This window comes from Capsicum annuum, unplaced genomic scaffold (assembly GCF_002878395.1).
Source record: "Capsicum annuum cultivar UCD-10X-F1 unplaced genomic scaffold, UCD10Xv1.1 ctg3524, whole genome shotgun sequence".
Taxonomy (NCBI): Eukaryota; Viridiplantae; Streptophyta; class Magnoliopsida; order Solanales; family Solanaceae; genus Capsicum; species Capsicum annuum.
This window is the reverse complement of record NW_025842141.1, coordinates 82,572-98,407: the sequence shown is the minus strand read 5'-3', so window position 1 is coordinate 98,407 and position 15,836 is coordinate 82,572. Positions and strand designations below refer to the sequence as shown.

General features: G+C 33.8%; 1 protein-coding gene across 5 annotated transcripts; it reads right to left on the bottom strand.

The window, feature by feature from the left end:
- Positions 1–2,577: 2,577 nt before the first annotated feature.
- LOC107839149 (digalactosyldiacylglycerol synthase 2, chloroplastic) lies at positions 2,578–7,983 on the bottom strand. Of its 5 annotated transcripts, none has more exons than XM_016682519.2 (5): positions 7,803–7,983; positions 6,500–6,810; positions 5,451–5,714; positions 4,566–4,915; positions 2,578–3,414 (listed from the first exon to the last, which is right to left on the bottom strand). In XM_016682519.2, the coding sequence occupies exons 2-5, from the start codon at positions 6,779–6,781 to the stop codon at positions 2,922–2,924; spliced, it is 1,389 nt and encodes a 462-aa protein (XP_016538005.1). In that variant the 5' UTR covers positions 6,782–6,810; positions 7,803–7,983; the 3' UTR covers positions 2,578–2,921. The 5 variants fall into 5 exon arrangements, with proteins under 5 accessions (XP_016538005.1, XP_016538003.1, XP_016538004.1 ...); XM_016682517.2 differs by having other exon boundaries at positions 6,500–6,852; positions 7,803–7,982; XM_016682518.2 differs by having other exon boundaries at positions 6,500–6,843; positions 7,803–7,982.
- Between the last annotated feature and the right edge of the window lie 7,853 nt (positions 7,984–15,836).

Sequence of the window (15,836 nt, the reverse complement as noted above, 5' to 3'; positions counted from 1 at the left end):
TTGAGGGGCTCATGTTTAGCAATAACAAAATTAATATAGATTTTCTCAAAAGATATATTTTGTACTATCTCGTTTTCATTTGTTTGTCTTATTTTTTTAGTCTGCTAAAAAGAAATATTTTTTCTCTTTTTGTTAACACTTTAATTTAACTTTGGTTAAAACCATAAGATTAGAGAAGATTTTGATGTATTCTACATATCTTTAGTTTACGATCATAAGATTTAAAAGTTTTTTCATTTTCTTAAATTTCGTATCAAATTAAAATCAGACAAATAAATTAAAATAAAAGGGATACTAATTATAGAAAAAGTAAATTAGAAGCAACTTTGCATCTCAAGAAAAACAAATTTAAGAAATATATTAACAACTTTGTATTTTAAAAAAATTAGAAGAATAAATTTTAATAAAAAAAAATACTCTATTTTTAAAAAAAAAAAAAAAAAAAAAAAAAAAGTTTAACTCCTTAATCTAATTTTGACTTTAGGCCTCTAATATTCTTTAGCCGCCCATGTTTGTAGCAGTGCTTGACTATTACTTGGGGTGGAATCAAGTTTTGCATCTTTTATATTTGATGACTTTGTCTCCAAGTCCATGGGAGCTTCTTGTTGCCTTGAATCATCTCAACCACTAACAGACAATCAAGCTCCAAAATAATGTTCCTATAATTACAAGAAATACACCACGAAATGGCAAAAAGAGAGGTTGATAGTTCAGCATAATTGTTAGTATAATTATCCAAATGACGATAAAGATTGTGCTTGATAAAATTTGTTCTATAATCAATTTATATTAGATTTTTAGGTGTAAATCATATACTTACCGTCTAATAAGTCTCGGGGTATCAGGTTGATTTGACTGCAGCTACAACCCCTTTCATTGCTACAGCAACAGCCCATTTAATTGCTACTATAGCATCAGCCCATCCAACACTTACCACAACAGCAAACCGCGAGGCTACTAAAGCGACAACAAAATGTTTCGTCGCAACAACAGTCTAAGATTTCCAGAATACATCAACAAGAGACTTGACAAACACATCAGAAATAGCAGATACCGCTAATGCAGCAACCAAAGATCGAAACAGTTGTGTATCACCGATACTTCCAAGACTCCTTGGAAGTATCGGGTGATCCACACCCGTCTCAATTATTGGTTGCTACATTTGCGATATCTATAGTTGTTGTGTTTGTGAAGTTTGTTGTTGATGTATTATATATGGGAACCTTTATTGTTGTTGCAGAAGAATATCTGGTGTGGCTTAAGTGACCTTGTTGTTGCTGTTGTGGTAATTGTTGGAGGGTTGTGATGCCATGATAGCAATTAAAGGGGCTGTGACTTTAGCATTGGGAGGGGTTGCGGCTCTTCGAGAAGGTAATTTTACTCTTGAAATCTGAACACAACCACATAAATTAAGAGAGGGAGTATGTGTTAAAAGGTTAAAATACCCGTCTTAATTAGAAGTGTAGGTCATACATTTGAAAAAACTTTTTGGAGGACATAAAAGAAAGCTGAAATACAATCTCCAAAGTGGAGGGCATGTATAAAGAGAGAAATAGAGAATGCAAATGAGGGATGAAAAATTAAAGAACAAAAGAAGGTATTTTTATAGTTGGTGTGAGGTATTTTCACAAGATAATATTTGGCAATAGTGTAAATTACATTCTCAAAATCAACTTACCGAAAACATAATCTTAGTAAGAACATCATCAACATAAAATAGGTAAATAAGCTATCTTTTATTAAATTAAATTTTCGCTCGGTCAATATTTACCTTCCATAAAGTAATTTTAATGACTCACCCTCATACCTTGTAGTCAATAATATTTGGGAATCTTATAAATAATAGTCTAAATATATTGATTTACATTAGATTTGCTTAGAAGTCAAAATTAATTCAAATCTATCAATCTGAATGGCCTGCCAAAAACATAATCTAAGTAAGAAAGTCATTATCACAAAATAGGTAAATAAATGATGATGATGTAATAATAATAATAATAATAATAATAATAATAATAATAATAATAATAATGTTATTATTATAGGTAAAAAAACTACAAAAACATAATCTTAATAAAAAAAAATCATTATCATAAAATAGGTAAGAAAAATCTTAGTAAGAAAATATTATCATGAATCGGTAAAAATTTGATTCCTTATTTGTCCCATAAAAATTATATAAACCTTCAATTTATTTCCTTATCGACTATAATTAATAATCTTAAAACGGCAGGTCCGACGCACTAAAGCTTTCATAATGCGCAGATCACAAGATCTATTGTACACAGTCTTACCTTGCATTGCCAAAGGTTGTTTTCATGACTTGAATTCGTGACCTGTTGATCGCATGACAACATCTTTACCAATTACTTCAAAGCTCCAATTATAATATTAACCTTCATAGGTTGAATTTTTTGACTCATTATTTTAATTAAAGATGCAATAAGAAACACAACACACCGTCCCACCTTCCACCATCATTATATATAAGCTACAAAAGTATCCACCTTAAACATAATTATTTTGTTCATAAATATGTTGTTGATCATTACATTAAGACAAATACACTCCAATCTGTAGCTCCGGAGAAAAACTACTCATATTTAAACAATATAATCAATTATCTTACATTGATTTGTCCTTTCTCCCAAATAAAAATTGGATAAAGCCTCCTAGAGAGTATGTACAATAGACTAACATCTCTTTAACTATTCATCAGCACCTCAAATCTCAAATGAGTTGAAATCAGCTACTTAACAAACAACACCTAGTTAGTGCCATGATTGTTGCTCTTACACCTTTAAACCCTTCACTACAACAAAAAAGAATTACATCTAAATTCTTGGCAGGCAGTCAAACACAAGCAATATTACAGTTAGTAACAGAGAAATTATCTGCCTTGCCAGTCTCTGGACTCAGCCTTAGATCCATTTTCCAGAAGAAAATCCGATTTTCTTTGGAGGAACTTTCAAGCCAAGTTCTTTGCATTGCTCTTCGTCAGGTTGTGAGCTCAGAAATCCAGTCCCTATGAAGTGAACGAATGCTGATGCATCCTCGAGTTTTTTGGTTAAGTTGAGTGATGTAGACAGGAAAGGCTCTGAAGTAGTAGTCTTCGATTGCTTATTTGTTGGCAGAGTATCCAGCTGTGCTGCTCTCAGAAAGCGCTCAGTTGCTGCCTCCCAAGAAAGCGCATGCCTTTGTGCATCAGTCAAGGGGGCAGGCTCATCAGCCAATGCTTTGAGTAAAGCTTTAACAAATCCCTCACCATCATCATATGTTCGACAATTTGGGAACTGCATGAAGAATTCATTTGACGGATGGTTGGCGCATACAACTATCTTGCCCATAGCTAATGCTTCAGCCGAGGTTGTACAAACTACATCTGTAGTACTTGGATTAAGGAGCACCTTATAACTAAAAAAAAAAGGCAAAATGAATCAGAAAACGATGAAAGAAGCAAATATTAAGCTCCTTACAATGAAAAGTATGCGAACTTTATTATTAACACGTGTTCGATAAATTAAATTATGCTTTAACACAACACAATATAACCCAAATAATGAAAGGAACAAGAATGAATCTATGAACACTGATTTTAGCATGGTTCATATTCGTCAGCAAGAGTTTCTGTCCCATGAATAAGTCCGCCTGGTAGTGAATGCCTGCCTTTCCAAGTCCCAAAATATGTCCTCTAGCAAAACTTTAAAACAAGGGATGGAGGTTCTAGGTAGGTTTCAACCAACATTTGAGAAATCTTGCGCCAACGTTAAGGCCCAATTGATCTTTAAGATGACAAAAGTATACATGGACTCATAAACAGGTTAACATATATCCAACTGTCACGGAAAATAATGAGCCAACTAATCTTCATCTCAGATGTCGATAGACCAGACATATTTATGTGACATTCAATATTTCTCAACATTTTTGGAGAGGAAAGAAAAAAAAAGCTTTAGAAATAACAAGGTAGATCATCATTGACGAAGAGAAATACAAGGAGAGGAGGCTTATGGCTATGCTTTAATTCTTCAGTTTCCCAAGATAGAGAGGTTCCTCTATGTAGCTCTCAAATTTTGACATTTTAAACTTTTTCCTTCAATACCTTAAAAGAACGAAGAAATACTAACTTGAAAGATATGATTAGAAGGATGCAGATGTTTCCTTTTTCTTAGATCAATTAGCTTTTCCGAATTTCCAGAATAGGGATCTTGTAATAGCAAAATTTTCAGTTTTAGTCAAGTGAACGGTACTGGTAGATGTCGTATTTATTTATTTATTTACTAACCAACATCCAGAAAAGATTGCTATCTTATGTATATCACAATTAATATCAACAAAAAAGTTAAGCCCACATTTCAATGGTTTCAGTCCATAAATCATCTGTTATGAATTATGTAGGCTTCGCTTTGCAGCTAGCAAATTTTGATCAGACGTGATAAACTACTTCTAGGAACAGCAGATGCAGATGCATACGGCATACCCACCCGCCCTGAGAACATTTCCCATCCAGAACAACTGATATATATAACAGCTGTAGACAAAGGGATAGCTCAGCAGGTACTTACTCGTGAAACAACGGATCTGCATGATCACGTCCAGGATGAACCCCAATTGCCAATTCCAACTTCTTAGCTGCCATCTCAATTTCAGCAGAATCCTCACCAGTACCATATAAATCGATCTCAAATCCAGAAAGTTCCTTCTGATGATCACGTAAAAGATCAAGTAGCTCCTTGTACCCTTTGTTCCACAACTTCTTAGCGATGTAGTAGACACCTTTTCTGAAAGCTCGGTTATCATTTTGCTGCTTCTCTCTTGTTTTCAGCCCAATCTCAAGGAACTTTGGATTGACGCCATGCACATTGCAGACCACAGATCTCGGTAGATCCTGGGTTGCAGCAGATAGCCGGATGACCTGCCATTTAATGCAGGCAACTTCTATAGGTCAAGGCATTACACGTAAAATACCAAGAGATCATGGTTTTCGTTTGATAGGTAAAAGATAGTTTTATCAATTACCAGAGTTAAGAGTGTGTTGGGCAGTATGTACAGGAAAGTTATTACATGTTGTGTAAAGAGGGTTTACATCATTAAATGAAGTCATGTTGCACCAAAAAAAGAAGATATCAAAAGATCGCAATTAATGATTATAGTGTGACAAATTGGCCCAACCAAATGATTATCATTTCTATATGAGTCTGAGTATGCAAAACGAACTGCACAGTTTTCCAACTTTTAAGCATGATAGTGTTTGGAATGGAAACTAATATGCAAGCATGTTTTCATAATTCGAACTTAAGAAGGTTAACCAAAACAGAGAAATTGCTACATTAAAGTGCCAAATGTCAGTGTTATATTCAAACTAGGTTAGCTGTTGCAATTCATATCAAACACCCCCAAGTAGATCCTCAAAACAAGCAAATAATTACCAAAGAAAAGTAGTACCATACCTTGTGGCAATATATATCAACTACCCAGCCATTAATGTACTTTATCAGGAGTGCAACCATTATGTTCCTCTCTCTCCTGACAATCTCCCAATAATTGGTGTGAACAATTCCTACAACCAGTCGAAATTTTTCTTTCCATCTCTTCCCATGATGGTACCATGTAAGATGCTCAGGCTCCTCAAGGACTGCAATATCTGCTTCGACATCTGGTATAATTACTGTAATATCGCCCAAAGCAAGAATGCTCCTTTTATCTATAGAAAACTGCAATATAGAATGCAACACTTTATTTCTAATACAGCACTCAAGAAGCATATCAATTGCAAGAAATACAAGTATCTATTAACTAAAATAAGCTGTGCCTACTATTTTCAACATGAGAGGTATGCCTCTCCAAGAGTTCATATTAAAATCTCATCACTGATGAAACGGCAGTAATTCAAGAAGTAGATCAAAAGGGGGAGCTGGAAGATCCTTACAACTAGGTTATCCCTCTCTTGTCCTGAAACTTAGCATTATTGCACTTTTGAAATGATTATTAACAGAGTTCACACTTTCCATTCGAAGAGGGGGAAAATGTACGAACCATAATTGGAGTCTGGAAAACAACTTCTATAGGTAATGGATTACTATTTGTTTTCAACAAAATTAAGGAAATAAGAGGCAAAATTGTTATTTTGAGGGATACACAAAACTTAATAAGGAAAATATATGACATTATAAATGCATGTGCAGCAGCTTCCCTGAACTATAAATCATCCTGGTAAGGAGGGAAAGTAGAGCAGAGTCTCTCATAAATTTTTATTTTCAAAAAGCAAGCATAATTATTTGGTTGATTATCATAACAAACCAAACCAAATATCAACAGTCCGTGATGAACAATCCTTAGCAATTTTCAATTTACATGTACCAATATTTGATTCAGAAGAATAAACATTCCATCAGTTGAAGTATGTGATTGACTACACTCATACAAATCTAAGAGAATGGAGTTTCCGGTGTAATAAATATTAGACAGATTCTCATTCATATTTCAGGCTTTGAGTTACCTTTCCAGGATAAAAAAGCATATTGAAATTCGACACAAATCCAGTCCGGTCTTCAACCCATTGGCGGACATACTTTTCCTGCTCCAAGTGTGAATCAAACGTGATATTATTGGGAAACAAGTGTTCCTGGTCTATCAGCGGCAGCCAGGGAACAACCAAAGTGACCTTCATCCTACCATCTTTTGCAAGATAGGCCGCACGAAACAGAGGATTGACAGCAGTTCCAGTTAGCCATGGGATGCTTGCAGTAGTAAAGATGGCAATGTGCTGTTTCTTCTCCATTTATGATTTTCAAGACAATTTATTTGCAGCTGTTAACACCATTCAGAGTTAGGTAAGGCCACCTGCGCACACTAAATTTGAACTAGTTATGAATTCCATGAAATGCACATAAAGTTTTTTCAGACTAAGTTGCTCGAACTGTCCAAAAATGTTGCAGCACCCTTGTCGGATCCTCCGAAGGTATTCTACCTTCGGAGGATCCAACAAGCACCCGACGGTATTTTTGAAGCATCTGAACAACATAGTTTTCAAACAAAGAATGTCTTTTGGTTGATAAAAATAACTAAACTCTAGATCACTATAAGAAATCAAAGACTGCAAGTAAACGGAATATGGCAGTGCAAGAGACACAAGTGAACATTAAAATCTATTCAGTTTACCTTAAAACTCCCTTGTTTCAATTTGTTTGTCTAAATTACTTTTTAGTCTGTTTTAAAAAGAATGAATGTTTCTTTCCTTTTTTGGCAACTCTATAATTGACATCTTTTAAGACCAAGATTAAAAAACAATTTGGCACATAGATTCAAGAGTTTCTTTATTTTATTTAACTCCGCGTCAAGTCAAAACGAGACAAACAAGTTGAAACGGAAGGAGTAGCATATATAGAATCTACTGCACAGAGAAATTCAACTACAAGGCTTTGGGTATGATCCCATTGTGTTGCTGTTACACATAAACTCCGGTAACACGCATCTCAAATTCTAGCAGTACATTTCTTACTTGACATATTTAGTAAACAAAAAAGTTCGCAACATAACCAAACTGAATTAAGTTTGAAAAATGTTCACATAACACATAAACACCCAAAAATAATTGCACAAATTTCAACATATTTGAACAAAGGGTGCTGGAAATTACCAAAAGAGAAAAAAAAAACTGAATCTTGATCAGTAAACAATGACCCAAGAAAAAACAAAAGACTGAAGAAATAGACAAAAACCCGTATTACAGTATTAGATTACTTACAAGTTACAAGAAACAGTAAGACAAAGATTTAGAGGAGAGTTTAAGGCAAGTTTACCTGAATTTTCTACAACGCTAAGTTTGAAGATTCCACACGTTTGGGCACTTTCTTGAAGAAGACGACTTGGTGCTTATTATTTATTAGAGCAATACTAAAAGGGAACTGTATAAGATAATGATGGTAATTAGTACTAACCAATAATATTGCAATTAAAAGCTAGAATGTGCTGGAAATGAGTTGCAAAGTAAAGATGCGAATCATTTATAGAAACTAAAACAAATTGAATTTTTTTTTAAACTGGAAAAAAAATATACGTACAAATTTGTAGGGGTATTTTTTTAACTCAATTAGTTATTTCAAAATTATATATTTAGTCCTAATATAATATTTCATCGCAATCAAATATAAAATAATTTGTTTTAAAATTAATCATTGGAATTAGAGATGTACGAAGCTAACCCATACTTCCCTTGGAAAAAAGAAGAGACAAGTTTGCTAACGTATAAATACTTGATTGGTTGGTTGGTATGCTGACCAGGTTCTGGAAGCCTCCATTGGCTCAACCAATAGCATGGGCCAGCTGAATTGCTCATTCATCCTATGATGTGCCTGATACATTCGTAGTTTTATACATTATTAAAAAAAAAAAAATTAATAATAATTATTTTATCATAATATTTCTTAAATAATATTTATATTGTGTCTTGAAATTATTTTGAAGAAAAATAATTAACGCTAAAGATAAAATAGAAAAAGAATTATTTTTTTAATATGTCAAAAATGACAAGTAAAAATAAAAATTTAATTAGAAAATTAATAACAAATAAAAATGAACAAAGAAAGTATATTTTAAAGAATTAAGGTTTAAGTCGTTTATGGCTTCTAAAATTTATTTGAGTTTACCTAGTTTATATCTACTCATGCTTGTACATATTGAACACTTGAACTTTTACTAAATTGAACTTTATAGTGAAAGTGAAAGTAACTCATCCGAGTAACAAATAGTCTAATAAAGTAATGCCAAGTGATAATTAGATTAATCATTTAAAAAAAATAACTTTATTTAAATAATTAGAAAAGCCAAAGAAAATGAAAAATGATATAAATTAAATAAATGTAACCAAACTAATACAAAATAAACCAAGAAAGTTGTAGAAGTATATCGTTTCTTCTTACCTTCTTTGATATGGAATGGCTATATATATATATAGCCAAAAGATGACACCACTTAATATTATTTTATACAAGGGGTGGGGAATGGGTTATTATTAAGTCTAATAAAAACAATTCCACGTTCCACTAAATTTAACACATAGACATCTACTAGCATGTTCCATAACACCTCCCTTAGATGTCCATGTAAAGAAAAATCTAATGAATACGCATTTGAATGTTGTCTCATTAAAAATCTTACCAGGAAAAACCCAGTGGGATAAAAACCTTGGTTAAGGAAAAAAGAGTACAGCGCATATTCTTACTCCCCCTGATGAAGACCTCGATTCAACCGATTTAGTCTTCGCATCCCAATCTTGTATACCATCTTCTCAAAGGTTGAAGTTGATAAAGATTGGGTGAATAAATCTGCTTGATTGTCACAGGAACGGATCTGCTACACATCAATATCACCATTCTTCTGAAGGTCGTGCGTGAAGAATAACTTTGGCGAAATATGCTTCGTTCTATCTCCCTTTATAAAGTCTCCTTTTAGTTGAGCTATGCATGCTGCATTATCTTCAAATATGACTGTAGGTACCTTGATATCAAGCTTCAGGCCACATCTCTCTTTTATGGAATGTACTACTGATCTCAGTCATATGCATTATCTACTTGCTTCATGGATTGCTATTATCTCCGCATGATTAGAAGAAGTAGCAATGATGGACTGCTTTGTCGATCGCCATGATATTGCAGTACCTCTATATGTAAACACATAGCCTGTTTGGGATCGTGCTTTATGTGGGTCAGATAAATAACATGCATCTGCATAACCAATAAGATCTAGACTAGCTTTGTTAGTATAAAATAGACTCATATCAACAGTCCCTTTTAGGTACCTCAGTATATGCTTTACTCCGTTCCAGTGTCTTCGCGTAGGGAAAGAACTATACCTCGCTAGCAAATTAACAGAAAATGCTATATCGGCCTTGTAGCATTAGCGAGGTACATTAGTGCACCAATAGCACTGAGATATGGTACTTCGGGACCAAAAATCTCTTCACCCTCCTCCAGAGGTCAGAATGTATCTTTACTCACATCAAGTGATCGAACAATCATTGGAATACTTAATGGATATGCTTTGTCCATATAAAAACGTTTCAAAACCTTCTGGGTATATGCAGTTTAGTGGATAAAGATTCCGTCTGCTAAATGTTCAATTTGCAGACCAAGACAAAGTTTTGTCTTTCCAAGATCTTTTATTTCGAATTCTTTCTTTAGATATTCAATTGCCTTTTGGATCTCTTCTGGAGTCCAGATGAGATTTATAGCATCCACTTAAACAACGAGTATGACAAACCCCGATGTCGTTTTCTTAATGAAAATACAAGGACAAATAACATCGTTTATGTATCCTTTATTTATCAAGTACTCACTTAGGCGATTATATCATATCCTCCCTGATTGTTTTAAACCGTACAACGATCTTTGTAATCTGATTGAATATAATTTCTGAGACTTTGAACTACATGCTTCAGGCAATTTTAATCCTTCTGGGATTTTCATGTAAATATCATTATCAAGTGAACCATAAAGATAAGTTGTAACCACATCCATTAAATGGATTTCAAGATTTTCATATACAGCTAGACCGATGAGGTATCGAAATGTTATTGCATCCATTACAGGTGAATATGTTTCTTCATAGTCAATACCGGGTCTTTAAGAGAAACCTTGTGCAACAAGGCGTGCCTTGTATCTTACAATTTTATTTTTCTCATTTCTTTTACGTATGAAGACCCATTTATAGCCAACTGGTTTTACACCATTTGGGGTTTGGACTACAAGTCTATAAACCTCCCGTTTAGCAAGTGAGTTCAATTCAAATTGAATCGCCTCTTGCTATTTTGGCCAATCTTTTCTTTGTCAACATTCTTCGACAGATAAAGGTTCAAGGTTCTCATTGTCTTGCATGATGTTTAGTGCAATATTGTATGCAAAAACATTATCCACCATAATTTTTGATCGATCTAAATTTATCTCATCATTAGTAGAACTTATTCAAAGTTCTTCATTCACTTGAGTCTCGGGTTCACTGATTTCTTCAGGAATATCAGGATTAATCAGATTTTAAATCTCTTCAGAAGAATCTTTTATAATACCATTTTTATCATTTTTCGTGCTTCTTTTTCTAAATTTTTTATCCTTTGAACCCAATGGTCTGCCACGCTTCAGGCATGCTTGGGATTCAGAAGTTATGACATTAGAAGATGGTTCTTTTGAAACTTCAATTCGGACTGGCACATTCGCTGCAGGGATATATGACTTGGTTATCCTTTTAAAATTAGTAAATGCATTTGGCATTTGATTTACTAATTTCTGTAAGTAAATGATCTTCCGAATCTCACTTTCACATGTGGGGGTACGTGGATCAAAATGAGATAATGATGAAACTTTTCATGCAATTTCTCTTTTAAGGTCACGTTTTTATCCCCCTAATTTTGGAAAATTTATTTCATCAAATTGACAATCTGCAAATCGAGCAGTAAATAAATCTCCCGTCAATGGTTCAAGGCAGCGAATTATAGAGTGTGACTCAAACCCACATATATTCCTAACCTTCTCTGGGGCCCATCTTAGTACGCTGAAGTGGTGCAATTGGCACATATACAGCACATTCAAAAATTTGCAGATGAGAAATATTTGGCTCATGGCCCAGAACCAATTAAAACGGAGAGTATTTATTATAATGAGTTGGCCTGAGACGAACAAGTGATGTTGCATGTAAGATAGCATGACCCCAAATAGTAGTAGGAAATTTTATTTTCATAAGCAGTGGTCTCACAATTAATTGTAGGCGTTTAATAAATGACTCAGCAAGGCCATTTTGAGTATGAATATGAGCAACAGAATGTTCAACTTTTATCCCAACTGACATACAATAATCATAAAAAGCTTGGGATGTAAATTCTCCAGCATTATCGAGGCGAATAGCCTTAATAGGATAATCTGGGAATTGCGCCCTTAATCGTATTATTTGTGTCAATAATTTTGCAAACGCCAGGTTGCGAGATGACAAGAGGCACACATGCGACCATCTTAAAGATGTGTCTATTAGGACTATAAAATATCTAAATGTCCCACTAGGTGGGTGAATAGGCCCACATATATCCCCATGTATACGTTATAGAAACTGAGGGAATTTGACGCTAACTTTCATTGGTGATGGCCTAGTTATCAGTTTGCCTTGATAACAAGCAGCACATGAAAATTCATTTGGTGTAAGAATCTTCAGGTTTTTTAGCGGATGCCCTTTTGAATTTTCAATGATTCGTCTCTTCATTATTGAGCCAGGATGGCCTATTCGATCATGACAGAGCACAAATGTATTTATATCAGTAAACTTCTGATTTACGATAGAGTGTGCTCTAATTGTACTAATTTCGGCATGGTATAAGCCGGAAGACAAAGCTAGTAATTTCTTCAATATTTATTTTTGACCTGAGACATTCTTGGTAATGCCAAGATATTCGACATTCATTTCATTTATTGTCTCAATATGATATCCATTTCTGCGAATATCTTTAAAACTCAGTAAGTTTCTTGGGAATTTAGAAGAGAACAATGCATCTTCTATAACTAATTTTATCCCCTTAGACAGAAATATAGTAGCTCTTCCGGAGCCTTCGATAAATTTAGAAATTACCAGCAATCGTTGTAACATTTGCTCTTCTTCTAAGTAAGTGGGAAAAGTATTTCTCATTTTTAAGTATTGCATGTTTTGTCCTACTATCAATTACACAAATATCTTCATGATTGATTATTGATCCAAATAAGACTTGAGGAGTATCCATATTTTCTTCAAAATAAAAATATATTATAATATAACTAGCACATAACATATGATAATATAATTAGCACATAATATCATGCATTTACACATTATTTTATTTTATATCCATATTTTAATTGCAGATGCGTTCTAAACAATTAACATCTCTATTACATAATAGTTTTGCTATTACTAACCATGTGTATTTAAAGTACAAATATCTAATATTGTATTTAATAACATGATCTATTGGCTACTCATGTTAATTTCATAATATGTCTTCTATGAATAGTCATTACCGCAATAAATAATTCTAGTCATAACATTAGCATACAAAAATTATGTATCTAAATTTAAAACTCCATTAATTTAATTATTATTATATTATCATGTAGATACCTAATATTCAATGCACTATGTCGGTTTTGTAAGTTGGATACTTATACTTACATGTTTGTCATCTGGACCCCTGAACTCACTAAAAAACAACATTTTAAACCCCTTTTTGGTGAGTGTAACACTCTCCCCACGCCAGCTGCCACGTCCGTCTCATCTACCACGCCATCTGCCACGTTATTTAAAAAAAAAGTATTACATTAAATTTCAAGTCATTTTTAAAATGCTAAATAACAAATTAAATAATAAAATTAATTTAATTAAATAAAAAAATTATAATTGTAGAAAAATTTGAATAATCATGTTTTTATTTTTGCTCACAAATTAAACATAAAATTCATTCCAAATAATTAAAATTCTTCTCCAACTAATTTAAATTTTTAACTATAAGTTCATATATACAAACATAATAAATTTTTTATTTTTAAATTTGAATATCTTTGAAAAATTCACAAAAAGTTTAATTTTTTTCAAGCGAAATTCACTAATTTTTTCAATATTCACTATCACTCACTTTCAATTCAAATTTAAATTTTAACCCCCCTCCCTAAAAAAAATCAATTTAAATTTAATTTTTTATTCAAAAAAAATGGAAAGAATTGAATTGAGGAAAAACTAAAATAAAAAATAAAAAGTGAAGGTGGTGGGGGGGCTGGAAGAGTGTTGGGGTGGGGTGGGGGGGCTGGAAGGGGATGGGGATGGGGAAAGGGTTGGGAGGGGTGTGGGGGCTAGGGTGGGGTGGGGCTGGTGAGGTGTGGGGAGGTGGGGATGGGGCTGGGGTGGGGTGGAGGGGCTAGAAAGGGCTGCGGGTGGGGTGGGATGGGGCTGGAAGGGTGTGGGTGGTGGGGAAGGGCTAGGGTGGGGGTGGGGAAGGGCTGGACGGGTGTTGGGATGGGGTTGGGGGTGGGGTGGGATGAGGCTGGGTGGGGTGTGGGGGTGGGGTGGGGAGGGAAAAAATATTTTTATTTTTTAAAATTTTTAAAAATATTTTTAAGTTAAAAAAGATTGAGGGAAAAAAAGGACCCTCTTTTATTTTTTTTTTAATTTTAATATTAATTTTATTTTTTAAAATTATTTTAATATAAAATTTGTCAAAAATTGACCCTCACTCGCACTCCCAAGCGAGTGGCTACACTCTCTTTGTCCTAGTCACCATTTCAATGCCATATAGGCAAGGTCAACGGTCAAAGATTATAAAATGTTACTTTTTAATGGGTTCAAGGGTCCAGATTACACTATAAATGCATATATAACTATTACAAATAAAAAAATATTTACATACCAGATTAGAAAAATATAAATAATAGAAATATAAGCTAATTTAACTTCAACAGAAAAATTAACATAATCGAATTATATCATTATTATCACCTACAGGGTTATTTACTTGTTCTTCAGGAACTGTAAAGAAATCTGGCATTTCCATGTCCATAGGCTCAACGTTATCTTCTAGGAGAAAGTTTGTTTCAACATCATTTTTTGGCTTTTTCAGGGACGCCTGATACAGTTTTACCAGATGCTTAGGCGTACGATAATTACGCTCCCAGTGCCCCTTTTCTTCACATCGATAACATCTATTTTCAGGATTCGTCCTTGGTGCTACTTCAGGAGCTTTACCCCTCTTTTTGCACAGCTGGTGCTGAGGGTTATTGTTTATTGCAAGACGATTACCCTAATTGAAATACCTACCACAACCACGACCTCGACCTCGACCACGACTGAGGTCAGGAATTTTTTCACGCCAAGTTGGGTGAAAATTTGCATCATTCACTTCTGGGAATGAAGCAATACCAGGAGGCCGAGTTTCATTATTTTTTATTAAAAGATCATTATGTTGTTCAGCAACAAGAAGATGACTAATTAATTCAGAATATTTTTTGAAACCCATTTCTTGGTACTGCTGTTGCAAGACCATACTCGAAGAGTGAAAAGTAGAAAGTGTTTTCTCTATCATGTCGTGATCCGTCATACTTTCTCCACGTAAATCAAACTGCGATTTAATTCTAAGCACCGCAGAATTATATTCAATTACATTTTTAAAGTCCTGAAACCTTAAATAGGTTCATTCATTACGAGTTTGTGGGAGTATGACGATCTTTGGGTGGTCATATCTTTCCTTTAAATTGTTCCACAATATAAGGGGATCTTTGATCGTGAGATACTCCATTTTTAACCTTTCGTCAAGATGATGCCGAAGAAATATCATGGCCTTGGCCTTATCTTGATCTGATGTCTTATTATCATTTTTAATGGTGTCTGCCAGACCCATTGCATTTAAATGTATTTCTGCGTCTAGTGCCCAGGACATATAAATTTTGCCAGATATGTCTAGGGCACTAAAATCATGTCTGAAAATATTAGTCATTATTTAAGAAAATAAAATACTAACCTTTAAATACCTTCGGAATGATTTTGTAGAGGCTCGTGCTGATAACGTAATATAACTTAAGTAAATGTAACCAAACTAATACAAAATAAACCAAGAAAGTTGTAGAAGTATAACGTTTCTTCTTACCTTCTTTGATATGGAATGGTCATATATATAGCCAAAAGATGACACCACTTAATATTAGAGAAAAAACATCTTTTTTCCCCCTGAACTTGTCCTCCAAACTCACTTTAGCACTTAAACTTAACTTTTATTTATTTACCTCCTTAACATCTTTAAAGTGTATTTGTTTCACCCCTCAAAACTGAATACCACTCTC